General features: G+C 36.4%; 1 protein-coding gene and 1 pseudogene across 1 annotated transcript; one reads left to right on the plus strand and one right to left on the minus strand.

Moving 5' to 3' along the window:
* Window positions 1–9,984: 9,984 nt before the first annotated feature.
* LOC147792261 (secreted RxLR effector protein 161 pseudogene) lies at window positions 9,985–11,514 on the minus strand (annotated as a pseudogene).
* A 7,572-nt stretch (window positions 11,515–19,086) lies between these two features.
* On the plus strand, window positions 19,087–19,872 carry LOC147792262 (uncharacterized). Its single transcript, XM_087124824.1, has one exon. The coding sequence runs from the start codon at window positions 19,087–19,089 to the stop codon at window positions 19,870–19,872; it is 786 nt and encodes a 261-aa protein (XP_086980950.1).
* Window positions 19,873–25,844: the final 5,972 nt, after the last annotated feature.

Genomic DNA, 25,844 nt, shown 5'->3' on the forward strand with positions numbered 1-25,844 from the left:
ATCATAGCCATAACGTTCTTATACATGTCACAGTCATATCATTACATGAACGTACCTTAGTCATATCGAATGCTATCTTCTATCAATCTATCATAATTGTATCCCTTTCTACCCATAAACCTATCTTATTCTTTTATCAATCGATCGTGACCAGTTTTTGTCAATCTCTCATGTCCATAGCACTTCGATACATACCCTAACCTTAATGTTCCATGAACATATCTTACTCCTATCGTTACATTACGTTTAGTGCATCCTTCTCGTATCCTATCTCAAACATATCATTGAACACCTCGTATCGTAAGTGTTATTGTACAATTCACATATTATAACATATACATATCATATTATAAGCATATTGATCTATAAACAATTCACACATATTGATATATATGACACGTGCAAAACTACGAGGCACGTGTCGACATCAAATATAACCATGCCAATAGTAAGACCACTTACTTGGATGGCCTTAGCCTAAGTTCTATCTAACTACAAATTAGCTTGCTTTTGCTCCTCGAATTCGTTCTCACCTTATTAAAGATATTCACCAAATTTCTTCCGTAATTCTAACTCCTAAATTTTATTAAGTATTTAACAAATTCTTAATCTTTCCATTTAGATTTAATATTTCTTGAAATATAATATGTCTAACAATACAAGTCCGGGTGACATACAATTTATTTGGTACTATAGTTTCATAATATATTTGAAAATTACTTTAGAAATAAGAATATATGTTTATTTACTAGGATAACAATCTAGTACTTCTGAGATCTTCCTTTCTTTTTTTTCTTCCTCTCTTTCTTCTGGTGCTTTTCATTCCGTTCTTTTTCGTTTTTTTGTTTTTATATTTTCCCTTATCTGTCCCTCCTCTCTCCCTCCTCTCTTCTCTGGGCTGAGATTCTTACCTTCAAATGTTTCATTTTATTTTATTTTTCATTGGATTAACCGTTTTAAAATCTTTCCCTTTTTTTTAGTCTTCTCACAAATATTTGACCGATTTTTAATTTATTCATTTGTCCACTTATATGGAATTACTGTTAAATATCACGTATTTGTTTAGATTGCTGTCAGTTAGTATCTAATTAAATCACCGTTAGGAGTTAGATCTAGTTTTTTTATGTGATTTAGTTTTGATTTGATTAAATTTTATTTTGATTTGTTTACTGGTTTTTTACCAGATTTTCTGCAGATTTTTAAGTAGATTTTCTGAATATGTTTTGTATTCTCTGTATAAATATGAAGCATTCTTGCTCTTCATAATTCAATCTTCTCATTAATCATTCAATCAATCCCTCTTTCACTAACAATTGGTATCAGAGCTATCTTCTTAAGGGATCTGTGAGATCAAAATGGGAGAATCAAGTTTTTCAGCTGTTGCACCACCAGTCTTCGATGGAGACAATTATCAAATGTGAGCAGTACGTATGGAGACTTATTTGGAGCCCTTGGATCTTTGGGAAGCAATAGAAGAGGATTACGAGGTCGCTCCGCTTCTAGCAGATCCTACTGTAGCACAAATCAAATTACAGAAGGAAAAGAAGACAAGGAAATCAAAGGCAAAAGCTTGCCTATTTGCCGCTGTATCTGAAATGATCTTCATGCGAATAATGTCCCTCAAAACAGCAAAAGAAATCTGGGATTATCTCAAGGCTGAATATGAAGGAGATGAGAGGATTCGTGGAATGAAAGTCCTGAATTTGATCAGGGATTTTGAGTTGTAAAAGATGAAGGAGTCAGAGTCGGTAAAAGAGTACTCTGACAGACTTCTCAGCATCGCCAACAAGGTGAGATTGCTTGGTTCTGTATTAAATGATTCCACGATCGTTGAAAAGCTGCTAGTCACTCTTCCAGAGAAGTTTGAAGCCACCATTACTACTCTGGGGAACACCAAAGACTTGTCAAAGATTTCTCTTACAGAGCTCTTGAATGCTTTACAAGCGCAAGAGCAAAGGAGGTCTATGAGACAAGAAGGGGTGATTGAAGGTGCCTTACTTGTTACGCATCAAGACAGCCGCAGGTATAAAAACAACAAAAATTTCAAAAATCAATTGATGTATGGAGATTCATCTGCCAATTATCAAAAGACAAAAGGAGGAGGTTTCAAAAAATCCTATCTACCTTGCCGCCATTGTGAGAAGAAAGGTCATCCACCATACAAGTGTTGGAGAAGACCTGACGCCTTCTGCTCCAAATGCAATCAACTTGGACATGAAGCTGTGATCTGCAAAGCCAAAGATCTGGTGAAAGAAGTAGATGCAAAGGTCGTTGATCAAGAAGAAGAAGAAGAAGAAGATCAATTGTTTATGTTCACTTCTTCCTCAAGCAAAGAATCAAGCGAGAGCTGGTTGATTGACAGTGGGTGCACAAATCACATGACATATGACAAGGAGTTTTTTGAGGAATTAAGAGACATCGAAGATAAGAGAGTGAGGATTGGCAATGGTGAACACTTGGAAGTCAAGGGAAAAGGCACAGTAGCTATAACAAGCTATGAAGGTACAAAATTTATTCCAGATATTTTATTTGTGCCTAAAATTGATCAAAATCTCTTGAGCGTTGGTCAGTTACTTAATAAAGGTTATAAAGTGTTGTTTGAGAATAAGCAGTGCTTGATCAAAGATGCTAGTGGCAAAGACTTGTTCAACGTCAAAATGAAAGGAAAAAGCTTTGCTCTAAATCCAACGGCCTTTATATCCAGAGCTGGTGCCACTGGGACTTGGCACAAAAGACTTGGGCACTTTCATCATCGAGGTTTGCTTCAGATACAGTCAAAGAAGCTGGTAGAAGAACTCACTGACATTGATGATGGCATGTCAACTTACCGTGCTTGTAACTTTGGGAAGCAACATAGGCAACCCTATCCTAAACAGGCATGGAGAGGCTCGAAAAAGTTGCAACTGGTTCATACTGATCTTTGTGGTCCTCAGTGAACACCATCACTAAATGGTAATCTTTATTACATTGTTTTTATTAATGATCTAACAAGAATGTGTTGGATATTCTTGCTGAAGCAAAAGTCAGAAGTTGCGGGTGTATTTTGGAAATTTAAAGCCAGAGTTGAGAATGAAGGTGCATGCTTGATTCAGACTGTAAGATCAGATAATGACAAAGAGTACACTTCAGAAACTTTTAATAGGTTTTGTGAAGAGGCTGGAATTAAACATCAATTGACAACACCATACACTTCTCAATAGAATGGCGTCAGTGTCAGGAGGAATAGATTCATAATGGAGATGACGAGATGCATGCTTCATGAGAAGGATCTTCCAAAACGTTTTTTGGGGAAAAGCAGCAAACACTATTATGTGCTTGCAAAATCGAATTTCAACAAAAGTTGTGAAGGACCCGACACCATTTGAAGTTTGGTATGGTTACAAATCTTCTTTAAAGTTCGTTAGAGTGTTTGGGTGTCTTTGCTTCATTTACATTCCACAGGTCAAGCATGATAAGCTTGACAAAAAGTCAGAAGTTGGCATCTTTGTTGGCATGTTAGAAGAATCTAAAGATGAACGACAAGATGCTTTGGTTGATGATGCACCTGTCCGAGGAGGAGCTTTCAGTGATCGAGAAAAACAAAATCTGGGAGTTGGTTGATCGATCTCTAAACAGAAAAATAATTGGAGCAAGATGGGTGTTCAGAAAAAAGCTTGGAGTTCACAGCTTCTAAACAAGGAGGAGTGTTAAAGATCACGTATTTGTTTAGATTGCTGTCAGTTAGTATCTAATTAAATCTCCGTTAGGAGTTAGATCTAGTTTTTTATTTGATTTAGTTTTGATTTGATTAAATTTTATTTTCATTTGTTTACTGGTTTGTTACCAGATTTTCTGCAGATTTTTAGGTAGATTTTCTAAATATGTTTTGTATTCTCTGTATAAATATGGAGCATTCTTGCTCTTCATAATTCAACCTTCTCATTAATCATTCAATCAATCTCTCTTTCACTAACAATTACGATATGAAGTTACTGATAGTTACTGACGTGACATTACTAATTAATATGATTTACTGAAATTCGTATAAATGTATTGACATCTAATTTCTAACTCAAACCTAAATAATTGCAGCAATTATGGAATATTTAACTTATAATTTAGTGTGATTTTCTAAAAATGAAATTACAATAAATGGAAAAAAAAAAATTAACATATACCTTAACAATATGACCAGATCTCTCTTCACGTCCATTTGAGTGTATGGGTGGAGACTATTTTAGTTTTTATTTATTTAATTTTTTTTTCACAACTCGATTATCTATCATAATAGGTTGGTTGAGGAGAGATAATTGAGAAAGGGATGAGAGGTTGGTTGAGAGAAGTGAGGAAGGATGGTTTTTATTTATTTATTATTATTATTATTATTATTTTTAACTTAACTTTTGTTTTTTCTTTTTGCTATTACATTTAAAGACTTTTCTATGCTCGACATATAGGTTTGAGTGATGTCTTTAGGCTCATTAATTCTCCGTAGCTTATGTATTAGACTTGAATTAAATATTAAAGGAGGTTTGTAGACGTGTTTAATAGTTGTCGCAATGAAGTGATATTGGATAGTCAACTTTTTGGTGCAAATCTTCCCTCAAGAGTTTCAGCCATGTACTTTCCTGAGCTGCTCTATACTCTGCTTGTGTAGTTGATAATGATACTGTTGGTTGTCTCTTGCTACACCAAGAAATTGTTCCCGATCAAAACTTGAACACATACCCAGTGGTTGATCCCCGAGTTTCGTGGTCTCCTTCATTGCAGCATCATAGTATCCAACTAGTTTGCAGTCTTTGCTTCTTTTGTACAAAAGACCATAGTCGATTGTACCTTTGACATGTCTGAAAATCCGTCGAGTTGCATCCAAATGGGGCTTCTTTGTTCTTCGCACGTACCGACTCATAACCCCAACTGCATAAAAAATATCAGGCCGAGTTAAAGTTAGGCAGATAAGACTACCTACTAGTTGTCGGTACGTCGTTTCATCATTCAACTTTTTTTCTTCATATTCACAAATCTTGGCATTTGTCTCCGTCGATGCTTGCACTCTAACATGTTTTACTTCTGAAGCATATCTCTTGTATACTTTTGTTGGCAGAGAAACAATCCTTCATCTATGCGATCAACTTCTGTGCGATCAACTTCTACGTCTTGGCACTAGTTCCCAAGTTTGATTATGCTGTAGGGCTATAATTTCTTCCTCCATCGCTTTCTGCCAAACCGAGTTTTGTGATGCCTCTTCATATGTCTCTAGTTCGGAAACTTTGTCTTCTACAATAGCTGCATTTGCATACTTAGGATTTGGCCTTCGGATTCTATTTGATCGCCTAAGTTGCTGACGTGTCGTTTCATTTTTATCAGATTTGCTTGATTGAGTCACCTCTTGCTTTCCAATACCAATGTCACTTGGATCTTCAGGCGCATCAATCTTTTATTTAATTTGCGTATTTTGCTCCCCCATCATCTGTTGTAGAAATTCTTCGATGTTTGAATCTGGTAAGACTTTCATCTGTTGTAGAATTTCTTAGATGTTGTGGTAGACCTTTGAGCATGGATTTCTGCATAATTAGCTTCAACTTATGGTAGCTAACATGTCCAATCATGCATGCCATAGATCTGTCATCTCATTCTTTTGGGTCTTGTCAATATAGGCAGACTCTGCAAATAGGACGTAAACAGACTCCACTCTTCGTCCTTTTATTGTCAGCTTTCCTATTATCTTAACAACATGATAGACTTTTACATCTTTTTGCCCAAACAAGAAGTAGTTTCCTCATGTTGTTAGTTATTGCACTTACAACAAGCTCTTCTTTATATCCGGTACATGATAAACATTATACAGTGACACTGTATTAGATTTTTTTCCAGACATGATTGTCGTAATTTGCTCTGCGTATCATATGGCTTCCTTTGTACTCTTTCTTGTCTTGCAATTTACTCTGATCGCCAGTTATATGGTTTGAGCATCCTGAATCAACGATCCAGTCATTCTCATAATTTATATGGTCTCCCATCGTCGCCATGAGTGCTAGCTCGTCTTCTTCTATGGGATATAGTACCTTTGCATCCCATTTCTCCTCCATCTCCATGTTGGAGGATGCCACATTGCTTTCGACAGATTTTTCTTGGACCAACAATCTCTAGACATGTGGCCCATCTTCCTTCAATTATGGCAATTAGCTTCAAATCTCTTTCCTTGAGAACTCCTGTTGTCATTCTTCTGAGCTCTCTCAGGTTGTGTAGTTCCTTGATGACTCCTTCTTTTGTCACCGTTTTTGTATCCACGTTTGGAAGATGGCTTATCGTTGCCCCGACTTTCACTCGTGTAGAGTGCTTCTTCTTCACCCTTTAATGTGATGCCTCCCATTTGTTTAGCCATGGCTTCTTGGCTGGCTAACAATTTTTCAAACTCTACCAGTGATGATTGAGTGAGCCATCCTTGTACAACAATAATGAAGCTTATACAGTATGGTCGCAATTTGTGGATAATGATCCTCTTCATTTGATCTTCTCCAATTGTAGACTTCGATTCTAGTTTAGTAATCTCTCGGCAGATCGTCTTGACTTTGTGGAAGTACTGAGCAATCGTCATGTCATGTTGTGAAATTGACAATAGCTCGTTACCAGATTTTCTGCAGATTTTTAGGTAGATTTTCTGAATATGTTTTGTATTCTCTGTATAAACATGGAGAATTCTTGCTCTTCATAATTCAATCTTCTCATTAATCATTCAATCAATCCCTCTTTCACTAACAATTGGTATCAGAGCTATCTTCTTATAGGATCTGTGAGATCAAAATGGGAGAATCAAGTTTTTCAGCTGTTGCACCACCAGTCTTCGATGGAGACAATTATCAAATGTGGGCAGTTCGTATGGAGACTTATTTGGAGGCCTTGGATCTTTGGGAAGCAATAGAAGAGGATTACGAGGTCCCTATGCTTCCTGTAGATCCTACTGTAGCACAAATCAAATTACAGAAGGAAAAGAAGACAAGAAAATCAAAGGCAAAACTTGCCTATTTGCCGCTGTATCTGAAATGATCTTCATGCGAATAATGTCCCTCAAAACAGCAAAAGAAATCTGGGATTATCTCAAGGCTGAATATGAAGGAGATGAGAGGATTCGTGGAATGAAAATCATGAATTTTATCAGGGATTTCAAGTTGCAGAAGATGAAGGAGACAGAGTCGGTAAAAGAGTACTCTGACAGACTTCTCAGCATCGCCAACAAGGTGAGATTGCTTGGTTCTGTATTAAATGATTCCAGGATCGTTGAAAAGCTGCTAGTCACTCTTCCAGAGAAGTTTGAAGCCACCATTACTACTCTCGAGAACACCAAAGACTTGTCAAAGATTTCTCTTACAGAGCTCTTGAATGCTTTACAAGCGCAAGAGCAAAGGAGGTCTATGAGACAAGAAGGGGTGATTGAAGGTGCCTTACTTGTTACGCATCAAGACAGCCGCAGGTATAAAAAAAACAAAAATTTCAAAAATCAATTGACATATGGAGATTCATCTGCCAATTATCAAAAGACAAAAGGAGGAGGTTTCAAAAAATCCTATCTACCTTAACGCCATTGTGAGAAGAAAGGTCATCCACCATACAAGTGTTGGAGAAGACCTGACGCCTTCTGCTCCAAATGCAATCAACTTGGACATGAAGCTGTGATCTGCAAAGCCAAAGATCTGGTGAAAGAAGTAGATGCACAGGTCGTTGATCAAGAAGAAGAAGAAGAAGAAGAAGATCAATTGTTTATGGTCACTTCTTCCTCAAGCAAAGAATCAAGCGAGAGCTGGTTGATTGACAGTGGGTGCACAAATCACATGACATATGACAAGGAGTTTTTTGAGGAATTAAGAGACATCGAAGATAAGAGAGTGAGGATTGGCAATGGTGAACACTTGGAAGTCAAGGGAAAAGGCACAATAGCTATAACATGCTATGAAGGTACAAAATTTATTCCATATGTTTTATTTGTAACTAAAAATAATCAAAATCTCTTGAGCGTTGGTCAGTTACTTAATAAAGGTTATAAAGTGTTGTTTGAGAATAAGCAGTGTTTGATCAAAGATGCTAGTGACAAAGACTTGTTCAACGTCAAAATGAATGGAAAAAGCTTTGCTCTAAATCCAACGGCCTTTATATCCAGAGCTGGTGCCACTGGGACTTGGCACAAAAGACTTGGGCACTTTCATCATCGAGGTTTGCTTCAGATACAGTCAAAGAAGCTGGTAGAAGAACTCACTGACATTGATGATGACATGTCTCCTTACCGTGCTTGTAACTTTGGGAAGCAACATAGGCAACCCTTTCCTAAACAGGCATGGAGAGGCTCGAAAAAGTTGCAACTGGTTCATACTTATCTTTGTGGTCCTCAGCGAACACCTTCACTAAATGGTAATCTTTATTACATTGCTTTTATTAATGATCTAACAAGAATGTGTTGGATATTCTTGCTGAAGCAAAAGTCAGAAGTTGCGGGTGTATTTTGGAAATTCAAAGCCAGAGTTAAGAATGAAGGTGCATGCTTGATTCAGACTGTAAGATCAGATAATGGCAAAGAGTACACTTTAGAAACTTTTAATAGGTTTTGTGAAGAGGCTGAAATTGAACATTAATTGACAACACCATACACTCCTCAACAGAATGGCGTTACTATCAGGAGGAATAAATTCATAATGGAGATGACGAGATGCATGCTTCATGAGAAGGATCTTCCAAAACGTTTTTTGGGGAAAAGCAGCAAACACTATTATGTGCTTGCAAAATCAAATTTCAACAAAAGTTGTGAAGGACCCAACACCATTTGAAGTTTGGTATGGTTACAAATCTTCTTTAAAGTTCGTTAGAGTGTTTGGGTGTCTTTGCTTCATTTACATTCCACAGGTCAAGCATGATAAGCTTGACAAAAAGTCAGAAGTTGGCATCTTTGTTGGCATGTTAGAAGAATCTAAAGATGAACGACAAGATGCTTTGGTTGATGATGCACCTGTCCGAGGAGGAGCTTTCAGTGATCGAGAAAAACAAAATCTGGGAGTTTGTTGATCGACCTCTAAACAGAAAAATAATTGGAGCAAGATGGGTGTTCAGAAAAAAGCTTGGAGTTCACAGCATCTAAACAAGGAGGAGTGTTAAAGATCACGTATTTGTTTAGATTGCTGTCAGATAGTATCTAATTAAATCTCCGTTAGGAGTTAGATCTAGTTTTTTATTTGATTTAGTTTTGATTTGATTAGATTTTATTTTGATTTGTTTACTGGTTTGTTACCAGATTTTCTGCAGATTTTTAGGTAGATTTTCTGAATATGTTTTGTATTCTGTGTATAAATATGGAGCATTCTTGCTCTTCATAATTCAACCTTCTCATTAATCATTCAATCAATCCCTCTTTCACTAACAATTACGATTTGGAGTTACTGATAGTTACTGACGTGACGTTATTAATTAATATGATTTACTGAAATTCGTATAAATGTATTGACATCTAATTTCTAACTCAAACCTAAACAATTGCAGCAATTAGGGAATATTTAACTTATAATTTAGTGTGATTTTCTAAAAATGAAATTACAATAAATGGAAAAAAAAATTAACATATACCTTAACAATATGACCAGATCTCTCTTCACGTCCATTTGAGTGTATGGGTGGAGACTATTTTAGTTTTTATTTATTTAATTTTTTTTTCACAACTTGATAGTCTAGAATAATAGGTGGGTTGAGGAGAGATAATTGGGAAAGGGATGAGAGGTTTGTTGAGAGAAGTGGGGAAGGATGATTTTTATTTATTTATTATTATTATTATTATTATTATTTTTTTTTTTTTTAACTTACCTTTTGTTTTTTCTTTTTGCTATTACATTTAAAGACTTTTCTATGCTCGACATATAGGTTTGAGTGATGTCTTTAGGCTCATTAATTATCTGTAGCTTAAGTATTTGACTTGAATTAAATATTAAAGGAGGTTTGTAGACCTGTTTAATAGTTGTCGCAATGAAGTTATATTGGATAGTCAATTTTCTGGTGCAAATCTTCCCACAAGAGTTTCAGCCATGTACTTTCCTGAGCTGCTCTATACTCTGCTTGTGTAGTTGATAATGATACTGTTGTTTGTCTCTTGCTACACCAAGAAATTGTTCCCGAACAAAACTTGAACACATACCCAGTGGTTGATCCCCGAGTTTCGTGGTCTCCTGCATTGTCAGCATCATAGTATCCAACTAGTTTGCAGTCTCTGTTTCTTTTGTACAAAAGACCATAGTCGATTGTACCTTTGACATATCTGAAAATCCGTCGACTTGCATCCAATTGGGGCTTCTTTGTTCTTCGCACGTACCGACTCATAACCCCAACTGCATAAGAAATATCAGGCCGAGTTAAAGTTAGGCAGATAAGACTACCTACTAGTTGTCGGTATGTCGTTTCATCATTCAACTTTTTTTCTTCATGTTCACAAATCTTGGCATTTGTCTCCGTCGATGCTTGCACTCTAACATGGTGAACTTTTGAAGCATATCTCTTGTATACTTTTGTTGGCAGAGAAACAATCCTTCATCTATGCGATCAACTTCTGTGCCATCAACTTCTACGTCTTGGCACTAGTTCCCAAGTTTGATTATGCTCTAGGGCTATAATTTCTTCCTCCATCGCTTTCTGTCAAACCGAGTTTTGTGATGCCTCTTCATATGTCTCTAGTTCGTAAACTCTGTCTTCTACAATAGCTGCATTTGCATACTTAGGATTTGGCCTTCGGATTCTATTTGATGGCCTAAGTTGTTGACGTGTCGTTTCATTTTTATTAGATTCGCTTGATTGAGTCACCTCTTGATTTCCAATACCAATGTCACTTGGATCTTCAGGCGCATCAACCTTTTATTTAATTTGCGTATTTTGCTCCCCCATCATCTGTTGTAGAATTTCTTCGATGTTTGAATCTGGTAAGACTTTCATCTGTTGTAGAATTTCTTAGATGTTGTGGTAGACCTTTGAGCATGGATTTCTACATAATTAGCTTCAACTTATGGTAGCTAACATGTCCAATCTTGCATGCCATAGATCTGTCATCTCATTCTTTTGGGTCTTGTCAATATAGGCAGACTCTGCAAATAGGACGTAAACAGACTCCACTCTTCGTCCTTTTATTGTCAGCTTTCCTATTATCTTAACAACTTGATAGACTTTTACATCTTTTTGCCAAACAAGACGTAGTTTCCTCATGTTGTTAGTTGTGGCACTGACAACAAACTCTTCTTTATTTCCGGTACATGATAAACATTATACAGTGACACTGTATTAGATTTTTTGCCAGACATGATTGTCGTAATTTGCTATGCGTATCATATGGCTTCCTTTGTACTCTTTCTTGTCTTGCAATTTACTCTGACCGCCAGTTATATGGTTTGAGCATCCTGAATCAACGATCCAGTCATTCTCATAATTTATATGGTCTTCCATCGTCGCCATGAGTGCTAGCTCGTCTTCTTCTATGGCATATAGTACCTCTGCATCCCATTTCTCCTCCATCTCCATGTTGGAGGATGCCACATTGCTTTCGACAGATTTTTCTTGGACCAACAATCTCTAGACATGTGGCCCTTCTTCCTTCAATTATAGCAATTAGCTTCAAATCTCTTTCCTTGAGAACTCCTGTTGTCATTCTTCTGAGCTCTCTCAGGTTGTGTAGTTCCTTGATGACTCCTTCTTTTGTCACCGTTTTTGTATCCACGTTTGGAAGATGGCTTATCGTTGCCCCGACTTTCACTCGTGTAGAGTGCTTCTTCTTCACCCTTTAATGTGATGCCTCCCATTTGTTTAGCCATGGCTTCTTGGCTGGCTAACAATTTTTCAAACTCTACAAGTGATGATTGAGTGGGCCATCCTTGTACAGCAATAATGAAGCTTATAAAGTATGGTCGCAATTTGTGGATAATGATTCTCTTCATTTGATCTTCTCCAATTGTAGACTTCGATTCTAGTTTAGTAATCTCTCGGCAGATCATCTTGACTTTGTGGAAGTACTGAGCAATCGTCATGTCATGTTGTGAAATTGACAATAGCTCGTTCTCTAGAAGTTGTAGCCACGTATCGTTCTTCTTGGAGAACATCACCACGAACGTGTCCCATGCTTCATTCGGTGTCTTGTCATCCCAAATATGTTCTAACATCTCTTCTTCGATTGTGGCCTTCAAGGCAAACATTGCTTTGCCTGCTTTGATTCTTCATTTGCCAAGGCATCGTTGGAATCCTCTACTGCCGACATAGTTTGACTCCCGCTAATGATCTCCCAAAGATCCTGTCCTTGTAAATAGGACATCATATATATTACCCACGTATTGTAGTAGTTGTTGTTGAGTTTTTTGATTCCTCCTACGATTTGGAAGTCACACATCGTGTTGACAATACCTCAGTAATACCAAACAAGCATTTTCGACACAAGGCTTGTAGAGTCACAGACTACTCACGACACAAAGAAACTCACTCACTAATAATCTCAAGAAGCTCGATAACAACTCATTCTGCCTTTGATATGTTACATTGTGATGTTTGGGGACCACATAAATTTCTAACCCATTATGGTTTGCGTTTTTTTCTCACTATTGATGATGATTTTACTCGATGTACTTCGGTTTTTCTTATGCAACATAAATTAGAAGTAAATCATTTGTTAATGAACTTTGTTAAATTCATTCAAACTCAATTTCATACTACTATCAAGATGGATAGATCAGACAATGGGACTGAGTTCTTATCTTTGCAACCATTTTTTACTTCTTGTGACATTGACTTTCAGCGCACTTGTGCCTATATTCCAAAAAAAAAAAAAAAAAATGGAGTCGTAGAATGCAACCATTGTTATCTAACAAGACACCCTTTGAAGCACTCTACAAACGACCACCTACATTTCACCATCTTAAAGTTTTTGGTTGTAAGTGTTAGGCAACTGTAGTACACCCTAAGCAAAAATTTGAACCTCGGGCAATGCTTTGTGCTTTCGTAGGATATCCTTGTGGTCACAAAGGTTACAAATTGTATGACATGCAAATTAAAATTTTTTTTTTATCAGTCGTGCTGTTAAATTTTGTCACGATGATTTTCCTTTTTCATCAGCTTCACAAACTTTGACATTAGCTCCTTTAACTCCCATTTTACCATTTCAAAATTCATCCTACTAAAACATCCATTATAGTCCTCCCCTACCTTCTATTCCTTCACCTACTACTTCGTCGTCTCCTTCGCCTTCTGTTCCTTCTCCAGATTCACCCTCTAGTTCTAACCTTATCCCACCTGATACATCAGTTCCACTCCGACGTTCTACTCGTACCAAACAGCTTCTAGCTTGTTATAATGTTTATGAGATGTCTTCTGGAGCCAATCATTTAACCTCTAGCTCAAGTCCCAACACTAGCACCAGGTATCCCCTTCATCATTACCTTTCATTCTCTCCTTTTTCTCCTACTCAACGTACTTTTCTAACTCTTATTACAGCCAAGACAGAACCTAAAACCTATGATGAGGCAGTTGGCGACCCATTATGGCCGCAGACTATGAATGATGAAATTGCAACATACTTCTCTCATTCCTCTACCACCTAGCCATAAAGATATTGGATGTCGTTGGGTGTACAAGATTAAACACAATTCTGAGGGTTCTGTTGAACATTATAAAACTCCATTGGTAGCAAAGGGATACACTCATGTTGAGGGTGTTGATTACAAAGAGACATTTTCTCTTGCAGCGAAACTTACTACACTTTGTTGCTTACTCACTATTGTAGTTGCTCTAAAATGGTTCACTCATTAGTTGGATGTTCAAAATGTCTTTCTCCATGGCAATCTAGACGAGAAAGTCTATATGTCTTTACCACCAATTATTCGCCGACAGGGGGAGAATATAGTATGTCGGCTCCATAAATCTCTCTATAGTTTAAAACAGGCTTCTCGCAATTGTTTCTCCATATTCTCTACCACTATACAATATGCAGGCTACATTCAGTAGCAGATTACTCTTTATATACAAAATAAAGACAATGCTCAAAGAAATTCAACATCTCAAAACTAGTTTACTCGAGAAATGTCTTATCAAAGATTAAGGGAATTTTAAATATTTTCTAGGCATTGAATTTTCTAGGTCTAGAAAAGAAATTTTTATTTCTTAGAGGAAGTATGCTCTAGACATTCTTCAAGACACAGGTCTTACAGAAGCACGTCCAGAAAAATTTCCTATGGAGCAAAATCTAAAACTTTCTTTAACGGAAGGAGAGAAGTTGAATGATCCAAGTACATACAAACGGTTGATTGACAAATTAATATATTTATCCGTTACTAGGCCTGACATAGTGTATTTAGTTCGTATGCTTAGTCAATTTATGCATGAACCACGTAAACCATATTGGGTGGCACCTCTTCGAGTTCTGAGATACAACAAAGATACTCCTTGTCAAGGACTTCTACTACCATCTGAAAACAACTTAAGATTACAAGCATATTGTGATTCAGACTGGGGTGGTTGTCGCACTTCCAAGCGGTCTATTTCTCGGTTCTGCATTTTCCTTGGAAATTCAATTATTCTATGGAAGTCTAAAAGATAAACCAATGTGTCCAGATCATCAGCAGAAGCCGAGTATCGAGATATGAAAAATACTTGTTTAAAGTTAACTTGGATAAGATATATTCGTCAAGACTTGGAAGTTCCACTGTTAGAACCAGCATTATTGTATTGTGATAATCAAGCAGCATTACACATAGCAGCCAATCCAGTTTTTCACCAACGTACGAAACACATAGAAATAGATTATCATATAGTTCGAGAAAAAATACAAGTTGGAATCATCAAACCATGTTATGTTTCGACTAAAATGCAATTTGTAGATATTTTCACTAAAACTTTGGGAAGACATTAATTTGATTTTTTGAAAGACAAGTTGGGTGTGATTGACATACACTCTCCAACTTGAGGGGGAATATTAAGATATAATATGTGGACAATATAGTATAATAATTAGTTGTTGAATATATCTTAGATATTCATAATCAATTAATATTTTTTCCTTCATAATTTGATTGGTAGTATATTTTATTTTATTCTCAAGATTTAGTTAGTTTATATTTTCCCTTATTGTTAAGTATTAGTTGGTACCTTGTATCCTATTTAAACATTGTGAATATTAATGAAGATTGCGCTTTCGATCCCTCTCATTCTTAATAGAAGTTCAAGTCAGAAACAGAACTAAGGGGCCTAGGTACTTACAACAAAAACAAGAACAAGAAAAGAAAGAGTGCAATATCCTAGCATATAAAGGACACGATTAAGAGCCTACAAGTAGGCTACTTGCTGAGTCTTGTACTCCTTCCTTATTTTGATTTTTTTTGTTTTTTCAGGTAATAAGGATTTAGTCGAGGTTTGGAGCCGACTCTGGAGTAGGTGTTATAGACAAGCCTCACCTTTCGTCTTCAACCCATTTGTTTTGAAACGTGTTGTGTTTTAACTATTGTGTTGTGTTTTAATTACTCAGCCCAGTCCTTACATATGATGACCAAATAAAAGCCCCGTTAGGCAAGGTCATGAGACACTATGAAAATTAGACTAGGTGAAATACCCGAACGACCATAACATAAAATTCATTTCCATATTTCAAATAGTTATCAAATTGTTCCATCATTTAATAGAAAAAAACAAGAACTATTTCAAATGAACCTTATTTAGCTGATCTAGATCTCTTGGTGGTCGTTTGGTTTAAAGTTTTGTTTATGATGCTTATGAATCAAATAATTATGTTCAGTGTAGTATGGAAAATGTTCTAAGAAAGAGTGGACCTCATATATTCAGGATACGTAGATGTACGACATAGAGACTAGTAAAGAGTTAACCAATTCATCTTAGGATCATGTACTAAAGTGTGATTGATAAATACGACTTGGGGAGCAAAGTGACTAGATATGATGTAACTCCCAAAAAAATAAAGGAAATTAGCTCCAATAAGAACAAGCCGCCCATGTTAGATCCAAAGAATTTAAGGAAAGAAATTAAGAGGATCAAGAATGACAAGAGTCTTAGCAAGTCATTTCTACGCCGTTAGAAGTAATTTTAAGAATTTAAGACCTTTGGACAAATATTGGAAAGGAAAAAGTAGGAGAAAATGGCAAAAAAGTCATTTTTTCAATTACCAAGGATCTTTCTCGATTTTCCTTATCTAGAAGGAATTTCAAGATGGTCGAGAAGGAAAAACTGACCAACAACATCAAGGGATGAAGGATTTTAAGAAAAAGTATGGATGTTTTGGGGAAAATAATCATAAAATATTCCAAATGTGACAAATTACCAAAAAAAAAATACCGTTGAATTTACACTGAATTACAAAACTGTAATTAAAAAAGAATCTGTAACCAAATTTTTTTCCAGAACCGTCCAGCAGAAGAAAGTCAATCATATATTCACATTCATTCGTTGGATTGAGATACTATTTGGATATGTTTAACAAGGCTCAAGGTTCTGTAGATCGAATGGTTAAAGTGGTTAGAACTAGTGGGTGAATCTGGAGAAGGAACAGAAGGCGGAGGAGGCGACGAAGTAGTAGGTGAAGGAATAGAAGGTAGGGGAGGACTAGAATGGCTGTTAAGTAGGATGAATCTTGAAATGGTAAAATGGGAGTTAAAGGAGCTAATGTCAAAGTTTGTGAAGCTGATGAAAAAGGAAAATCATCGTCACAAAATTTAACAGCACGACTGATAAAAAAAAAAATTAATTTGCATGTCATACAACTTGTAACCTTTGTGACCACAAGGATATCCTACGAGAACACAAACAATTGCCTGAGGTTCAAATTTTTGCTTAGGGTGTACTACAGTTGCATAACACTTACAACCAAAAACTTTAAGATGGTGAAATATAGGTGGTCGTTTGTAGAGTGTTTCAAATGGTGTCTTGTTAGATAACAATGGTGATGGTGTTCTATTTATAAGATAAACAACAGTCAAAATGCACTCTCACCAAAAATTAAGTTGAACATGTGACTGAAAGAGAAGAGACCTAGCTACATTTAGCATATGACGATGGTTGCATTCTACGACTCCATTTTTTATTTTATTTTTTTGGAATATAGGCACAAGTGCGCTGAAAGTCAATGTCACAAGAAGTAAAAAATGGTTTCAAAGATAAGAACTCAGTCCCATTGTCTGATCTATCTATCTTGATAGTAGTATGAAATTGAGTTTGAATGAATTTAACAAAGTTCATTAACAAATGATGTACTTCTGATTTATGTTGCATAAGAAAAACCCAAGTACATCGAGTAAAATCATCATCAATAGTGAGAAAAAAAACGCAAATCATAATGGGTTAGAAATTTATGTGGTCCCCAAACATCACAATGTAACATATCAAAGGCAGAATGAGTTGTTATCAAGCTTCTTGGGAAAGACAATCTAATTTGTTTTGCTAATGGGCAAATACTACAGTTATAAGAAAAATAGCATTATTAAGATGCAATTGCTCAGCTAGAAATTTAAAACAAGAAAAAGAAGGATGACCAAGGCGTAAATGCCACAAATTAGATGACTGAGATACTTGGTGAGCTGAAGATTTGATTCGAGATGGAGAAATAGACAGAGACCTCCGAATTGTTTACCCGAGACAATCATCCTCAATGTAGCCAAGTCCTGCATAACACAAGAATCAGGATAGAAGGTGACATAACATTTCATGTCATTGGTAAGTTTGCTGATGGACATTAGGTTTAAATTGAATGAAGGCACACATAAAACATTGTTTAATTTAAGGTGAGGATTAAAGGAAACATTGCCAGTATTGTGACACATGTGCTGTCCCTCCATTAGGCAAATTTATTGTAGATATGGTGGCAACGTTTGGTTCATTCATAATAGAAGCTTCGGATACTATATGATTCGTAGTATCCATAGCTCCCGTATCGAGAATCCATGGATTAGAACTTGTAGAGTTAATAAATATTGCAGATACTGGAAACAAACCTGCAGCATTGATGCTATTGTCAGAATTACTAGAAGGATGATGATTGAGTGCAGATAATGCTTGTGCTAACTGTTGTAATTGCTCAGAAGAAAAATTTGGAATGGAATTAGGTGACTGTTCTTTTGTATTCAACTGAGAAACATCGGCCATATTTGCAAATGATCGATATCCATGATTCATGCGTTTATTGACTTGTATTGCCCTTCCGTAATTATTTTTCTTTCGACATCGATCTTCTTTATGTCCCCTTCTATCACAAAATTTATAGTAAAATGTAACAATTCGACACTCATCAATTGTATGACCACTTTTATTGCAGTGTTGACATGATTCATCTTTGGCGAATTTTGAATATGTAGTTTTCTTCCGCACTGTTGATGCAATCGAGAAATTCTCAGTAGGTTTAGAAGTTACCCGATACTACATCTCTTCTTGTACAAGAAATGAATAGGCTTGTCTCACATTAGGTAATGGGGTCATCATCAATATGTTAGATCTCACCGTTTTATAAGACTCGTTCAGCCTCATGAGTAGTTGCATCAACTTGTCTTCTTCGCGTTGATCATGTATTTGACCTTGATTATAGGTAAATGGTGTGCGGTGTTAAAATATCATCACTATCCCAATAGAATCAAGCCTAATAATTATACGAGCCCATTGTATATTTATTTTAGTAGAGATTTTAGGAAAGAGATCTTGATATTTTAGGAAAAAGATTTAGATTTGTTAGGTCTAGATTGCGTAGGGTATAGTATAAATACCCCTCGACCCTACCTAGTTTTTCATCCCAAGAAATCCAAAACAATATAAAGTAGTAGTATTCTACAGAGTGTCTTGTATTTTCTTCTCAATTGGTCTTAATAAAGAGTGCGAGTGTTTCCCACATAGAGTTGTGTTCAATAATCTGGTATCAGAGCGAGGTTAGTATAGGTTATTTGATCTCTTGGAATTCTTAGTATACTTTGTGGCTGCAGCAGCTTTGTCTGATCATCCACATCAGAAACGATTTCTTGAGATTATTAGTGAGTGAGTTTCTTTGTGTCGTGAGTAGTCTGTGACTCTACAAGCCTTGTGTCGAAAATGCTTGTTTGGTATTACTGAGGTATTGTCAACACGATGGGTGACTTCCAAATCGTAGGAGGAATCAAAAAACTCAACAACAACTACTACAATACGTGGGTAACATACATGATGTCCTATTTACAAGGACAGGATCTTTGGGAGATCATTGGCGGGAGTGAAACTATGCCGACAGTAGAGGATTCTAACGATGCCTTGCGCAAATGGAGAATCAAAGCAGGCAAAGCAATGTTTGCCTTGAAGGCCACAATCGAAGAAGAGATGTTAGAACATATTTGGGATGACAAGACACCGAAAGAAGCATGGTACATGTTCGTGGTGTTGTTCTCCAAAAAGAACGATACGTGGCTACAACTTCTAGAGAACGAGCTATTGTCAATTTCACAACATGACATGACGATTGCTCAGTACTTCCACAAAGTCAAGACGATTTGCCGAGAGATTACTAAACTAGAATCGAAAGCTACAAATGGAGAAGATCGAATGAAGAGGATCATTATCCACAAATTGCGACCATACTATATAAGCTTCATTATTGCTGTACAAGGATGCCCCACTCAATCATCACTTGTAGAGTTTGAAAAATTGTTAGCCAGCCAAGAAGCCATGGCTAAACAAATGGGAGGCATCACATTAAAGGGTGAAGAAGAAGCACTCTACACGAGTGAAAGTCGGGGCAACGATAAGCCATCTTCCAAACGTGGATACAAAAACGGTGACAAAAGAAGGAGTCATCAAGGAACTGCACAACCTGAGAGAGCTCAGAAGAATGACAACAGGAGTTCTCAAGGAAAGAGATTTGAAGCTAATTGCTATAATTGAAGGAAGAAGGGCCACATGTCCAGAGATTGTTGGTCCAAGAAAAATCTGTCGAAAGCAATGTGGCATCCTCCAACATGGAGATGGAGGATAAATGGGATGCAGAGGTACTATATGCCATAGAAGAAGACGAGCTAGCACTCATGGCGACGATGGGAGACCATATAAATTATGAGAATGGCTGGATCGTTGATTCAGGATGCTCAAACCATATAACTGGCGATCAGAGTAAATTGCAAGACAAGAAAGAGTACAAAGGAAGCCATATGATACGTAGAGCAAATTACGACAATCATGTCTGGCAAAAAATCTAATACAGTGTCACTGTATAATGTTTATCATGTACCGGATATAAAGAAGAGCTTGTTGTCAGTGCCACAACTAACAACATGAGGAAACTACGTCTTGTTTGGGCAAAAAGATGTAAAAGTCTATCAAGTTGTTAAGATAATAGGAAAGCTGACAATATAAGGACAAAGAGTGGAGTCTGTTTACGTTCTATTTGCAGAGTCTGCCTATATTGACAAGACCCAAAAGAATGAGACGACAGATCTATGGCATGCAAGATTGAACATGTTAGCTACCATAAGTTGAAGCTAATTATGCAGAAATCCATGCTCAAAGGTCTACCACAACATCTAAGAAATTCTACAACAGATGAAAGTCTTACCAGATTCAAACATCGAAGAAATTCTACAACAGATGATGGGGGAGCAAAATACGCAAATTAAATAAAAGGTTGATGCGCCTGAAGATCCAAGTGACATTGGTATTGGAAAGCAAGAGGTGACTCAATCAAGCGAATCTAATAAAAATGAAACGACACGTCAGCAACTTAGGCCATCAAATAGAATCCGAAGGCCAAATCCTAAGTATGCAAATGCAGCTATTGTAGAAGACAGAGTTTACGAACTAGAGACATATGAAGAGGCATCACAAAACTCGGTTTGGCAGAAAGCGATGGAGGAAGAAATTATAGCCCTAGAGCATAATCAAACTTGGGAACTAGTGCCAAGACGTAGAAGTTGATCGCACAGAAGTTGATCGCATAGATGAAGGATTGTTTCTCTGCCAACAAAAGTATACAAGAGATATGCTTCAGAAGTTCAACATGTTAGAGTGCAAGCATCGACGGAGACAAATGCCAAGATTTGTGAACATGAAGAAAAAAAGTTGAATGATGAAACGACATACCGACAACTAGTAGGTAGTCTTATCTGCCTAACTTTAACTCGGCCTGATATTTCTTATGCAGTTGGGGTTATGAGTCGGTATGTGCGAAGAACAAAGAAGCCCCATTTGGATGCAACTCGACGGATTTTCAGATAGGTCAAAGGTACAATCGACTATGGTCTTTTGTACAAAAGAAGCAGAGACTGCAAATTAGTTGGATACTATGATGCTGACAATGCAGGAGACCACGAAACTCGGGGATCAACCACTGGGTATGTGTTCAAGTTTTGTTCGGGAACAATTTCTTGGTGTAGCAAGAGACAACCAACAGTATCATTATCAACTACACAAGCAGAGTATAGAGCAGTAGCTGGAGCAGCTCAGGAAAGTACATGGCTGAAACTCTTGAGGGAAGATTTGCACCAGAAAATTGACTATCCAATATCACTTCATTGCGACAACTATTAAACTCGTCTACAAACCTCCTTTAATATTTAATTCAAGTCAAATACTTAAGCTACGGAGAATTAATGAGCCTAAAGACATCACTCAAACCTATATGGACATCACTCAAACCTATATGTCGAGCATAGAAAAGTCTTTAAATGTAATAGCAAAAAGAAAAAACAAAAGTTAAGTTTAAAAAAAAAAAAAGAATAATAATAAATAAATAAAAACCATCCTTCCTCACTTCTCTCAACAAACCTCTCGTCCCTTTCCCAATTATCTCTCCTCAACCCACCTATTATTATAGACTATGAAGTTGTGAAAAAAAAAATAAATAAATAAAAACTAATATAGTCTCCACCCATACACTCAAATGAACGTGAAGAGAGATCTGGTCATATTGTTCAAGTATATGTTAATTTTTTTTTCCATTTATTGTAATTTCATTTTTAGAAAATCACACTAAATTATAAGTTAAATATTCCCTAATTGCTACAATTGTTTAGGTTTGAGTTAGAAATTAGATGTCAATACATTTATACGAATTTCAGTAAATCATATTAATTAGTAATGTCACATCAGTAACTATCAGTAACCTCAAATCGTAATTGTTAGTGAAAGAGGGATTGATTGAATGATTAATGAGAAGGTTGAATTATGAAGAGCAAGAATGCTCCATATTTATACAGAGAATACAAAACATATTCAGAAAATCTACCTAAAAATCTGCAGAAAATCTGGTAACAAACCAGTAAACAAATCAAAATAAAATCTAATAAAATAAAAAACTAGATCTAACTCCTAACGGAGATTTAATTAGATACTAACTGACAGCAATCTAAACAAATACGTGATCTTTAACACTCCTCCTTGTTTAGATGCTGTGAACTCCAAGCTTTTTTCTGAACACCCATCTTGCTCCAATTATTTTTCTGTTTAGAGGTCGATCAACCAACTCCTAGATTTTGTTTTTCTCGATCACTAAAAGCTCCTCCTCTGACAGGTGCATCATCAACCAAAGCATCTTGTCGTTCATCTTTAGATTCTTCTAACATGCCAACAAAGATGCCAACTTCTGACTTTTTGTCAAGCTTATCATGCTTGACCTGTGGAATGTAAATGAAGCAAAGACACCCAAACACTCTAACAAACTTTAAAGAAGATTTGTAACCATACCAAACTTCAAATGGTGTCGGGTCCTTCACAACTTTTATTGAAATTCGATTTTGCAAGCACATAACAGTGTTTGCTGCTTTTCCCCAAAAACGTTTTGGAAGATCCTTCTCATGAAGCATGCATCTCGTCATCTCCATTATGAATCTATTCCTCTTGACACTGACACCATTCTGTTGAGGAGTGTATGGTGTTGTCAATTGATGTTCAATTCCAGCCTCTTCACAAAACCTATTAAAAGTTTCTGAAGTGTACTCTTTTCCATTATCTGATCTTACAGTCTGAATTAAGCATGCACCTTCATTCTCAACTCTGGTTTTGAATTTCCAAAATACACCCGCAACTTCTGACTTTTGCTTCAGCAAGAATATCCAACACATTCTTGTTATATCATTAATAAAAGCAATGTAATAAAGATTACCATTTACTGATGGTGTTCGCTGAGGACCACAAAGATCAGTATGAACCAGTTGCAACTTTTTCGAGCCTCTCCATGCCTGTTTAGGAAAGGGTTGCCTATGTTGCTTCCCAAAGTTACAAGCACGGTAAGGAGACATGTCATCATCAATGTCAGTGAGTTCTTCTACCAGCTTCTTTGACTGTATCTGAAGCAAACCTCGATGATGAAAGTGCCCAAGTCTTTTGTGCCAAGTCCCAGTGGCACCAGCTCTGGATATAAAGGCCGTTGGATTTAGAGCAAAGCTTTTTCCTTTCATTTTGACGTTGAACAAGTCTTTGCCACTAGCATCTTTGATCAAGCACTACTTATTCTCAAACAACACTTTATAACCTTTATTAAGTAACTGGCCAACGCTAAAGAGATTTTGATCAATTTTAGGCACAAATAAAACATCTGGAATAAATTTTGTACCTTCATAGCTTGTTATAGCTACTGTGCCTTTTCCCTTGACTTCCAAGTGTTCACCATTGCCAATCCTCACTCTCTTATCTTCGATGTCTCTTATTTTCTCAAAAAACTCCTTGTCATATGTCATGTGATTTGTGCACCCACTGTCAATCAACCAGCTCTCGCTTGATTCTTTGCTTGAGGAAGAAGTGACCATAAACAATTGATCTTCTTCTTCCTCTTCTTCTTGATCAACGACCTGTGCATCTACTTCTTTCACCAGATCTTTGGCTTTGCAGATCATAGCTTCATGTCCAAGTTGATTGCATTTGGAGCAGAAGGCATCAGGTCTTCTCCAACACTTGTATGGTGGATGACCTTTCTTCTCACAATGGCGGCAAGGTAGATAGGATTTTTTGAAACCTCCTCCTTTTGTCTTTTGATAATTGGCAGATGAATCTCCATACGTCAATTGATTTTTGAAATTTTTGTTGTTTTTATACTTGCGGCTGTCTTGATGCGTAACAAGTAAGGCACCTTCAATCACCCCTTCTTGTCTCATAGACCTCATTTGCCCTTGCGCTTGTAAAGCATTCAAGAGCTCTGTAAGAGAAATCTTTGACAAGTCTTTGGTGTTCTCCAGAGTAGTAATGGTGGCTTCAAACTTCTCTGGAAGAGTGACTAGCAGCTTTTCAACGATCCTGGAATCATTTAATACAGAACCAAGCAATCTCACCTTGTTGGCGATGCTGAGAAGTCTGTCAGAGTACTCTTTTACCGACTCTGGCTCCTTCATCTTCTGCAACTCGAAATCCCTGATTAAATTCAGGACATTCATTCCACGAATCCTCTCATCTCCTTCATATTCAGCCTTGAGATAATCCCAGATTTCTTTTGCTGTTTTGAGGGACATTATTCGCATGAAGATCATTTCTGATAGAGCGGCAAATAGGCAAGCTTTTGCCTTTGATTTCCTTGTCTTCTTTTCCATCTGTAATTTGATTTGGGATATAGTAGGATCTGCTGGAAGCGGAGGGACCTCGTAATCCTCTTCTATTGCTTCCCAAAGATCCAAGGCCTCCAAATAAGTCTCCATACGTACTGCCCACATTTGATAATTGTCTCCATCGAAGACTGGTGGTGCAACATCTGAAAAACTTGATTCTCCCATTTTGATCTCACAGATCTCTTAAGAAGATAGCTCTGATACCAATTGTTAGTGAAAGAGGGATTGATTGAATGATTAATGAGAAGATTGAATTATGAAGAGCAAGAATGCTCCATATTTTTACAGAGAATACAAAACATATTCAGCAAATCTACCTAAAATTCTGCAGAAAATCTGGTAACAAACCAGTAAACAAATCAAAATAAAATCTAATCAAATCAAAACTAAATCAAATCTAGATCTAACTCCTAACGGAGAGTTAATTAAATACTAATTGACAGCAATCTAAACAAATACGTGATCTTTAACAGTAATTCCATATAAGTGGACAAATGAATAAATTAAAAATCCGTCAAATATTCGTGAACACACTGAAAAAAGGAAAGATTTTAAAACGGTTAATCGAATGTAAAATAAAATAAAATGAAAGATTTGAAGGTAAGAATCCAAAAAACAAAAAAGAATGGAATGAAAAGCACCAGAAGAGAGAGAGGAAGAAAAAAAAGAAAGGAAGATCTCAGACGTACTAGATTGTTATACTAGTAAATAATCATATATTCTTGTTTCTAAAGTAATTTTCAAATATATTATGAAACTATAGTATCAAATAAATTGTATGTCACCCGGAATTGTATTGTTAGACATATTATATTCCAAGAAATATTAAATCTAAATGAAAAGATTAAGAATTTGTTAAATACTTAATAAAATTTAAGAGTTAGAATTACGGAAAAAATTCGGTGAATATCTTTAATAAGGTGAAGCACCTTGGCATAAGTGAGAACGAATTCGAGGAGCAAAAGCAAGCTAATTTGTAGTTAGATAGAACTTAGGCTAAGGCCATCCAAGTAAGTGGTCTTACTATTGGCATGGTTATATTTGATGTTTACACGTGCCTCGTAGTTCTGCACGTGTCATATATATCAATATGTGTGAATTGTTTATAGATCAATATGCTTATAATATGATATGTATATGTTATAATATGTGAATTGTACAATAACACTTATGATACGAGGTGTTCAATGATATGTTTGAGATAGGATACAAGAAGGATGCACTAAACGTAATGTAACGATAGGAGTAAGATATGTTCATGGATCATTAAGGTTAGGGTATGTATCGAAGTGCTATGGACATGAGAGATTGACAAAAACGATATGGTCA

The sequence above is a fragment of the Cucurbita pepo genome, chromosome 6, assembly GCF_057944985.1.
Source record: "Cucurbita pepo subsp. pepo isolate OVF chromosome 6, ASM5794498v1, whole genome shotgun sequence".
NCBI classification, from domain to species: Eukaryota; Viridiplantae; Streptophyta; class Magnoliopsida; order Cucurbitales; family Cucurbitaceae; genus Cucurbita; species Cucurbita pepo.

What these genes read in the sequence shown, in the direction of transcription:
- LOC147792262 (XM_087124824.1), top strand. Translation starts at nt 19,087, where the DNA reads ATGGGTGACTTCCAAATCGTAGGAGGAATCAAAAAACTCAACAACAAC.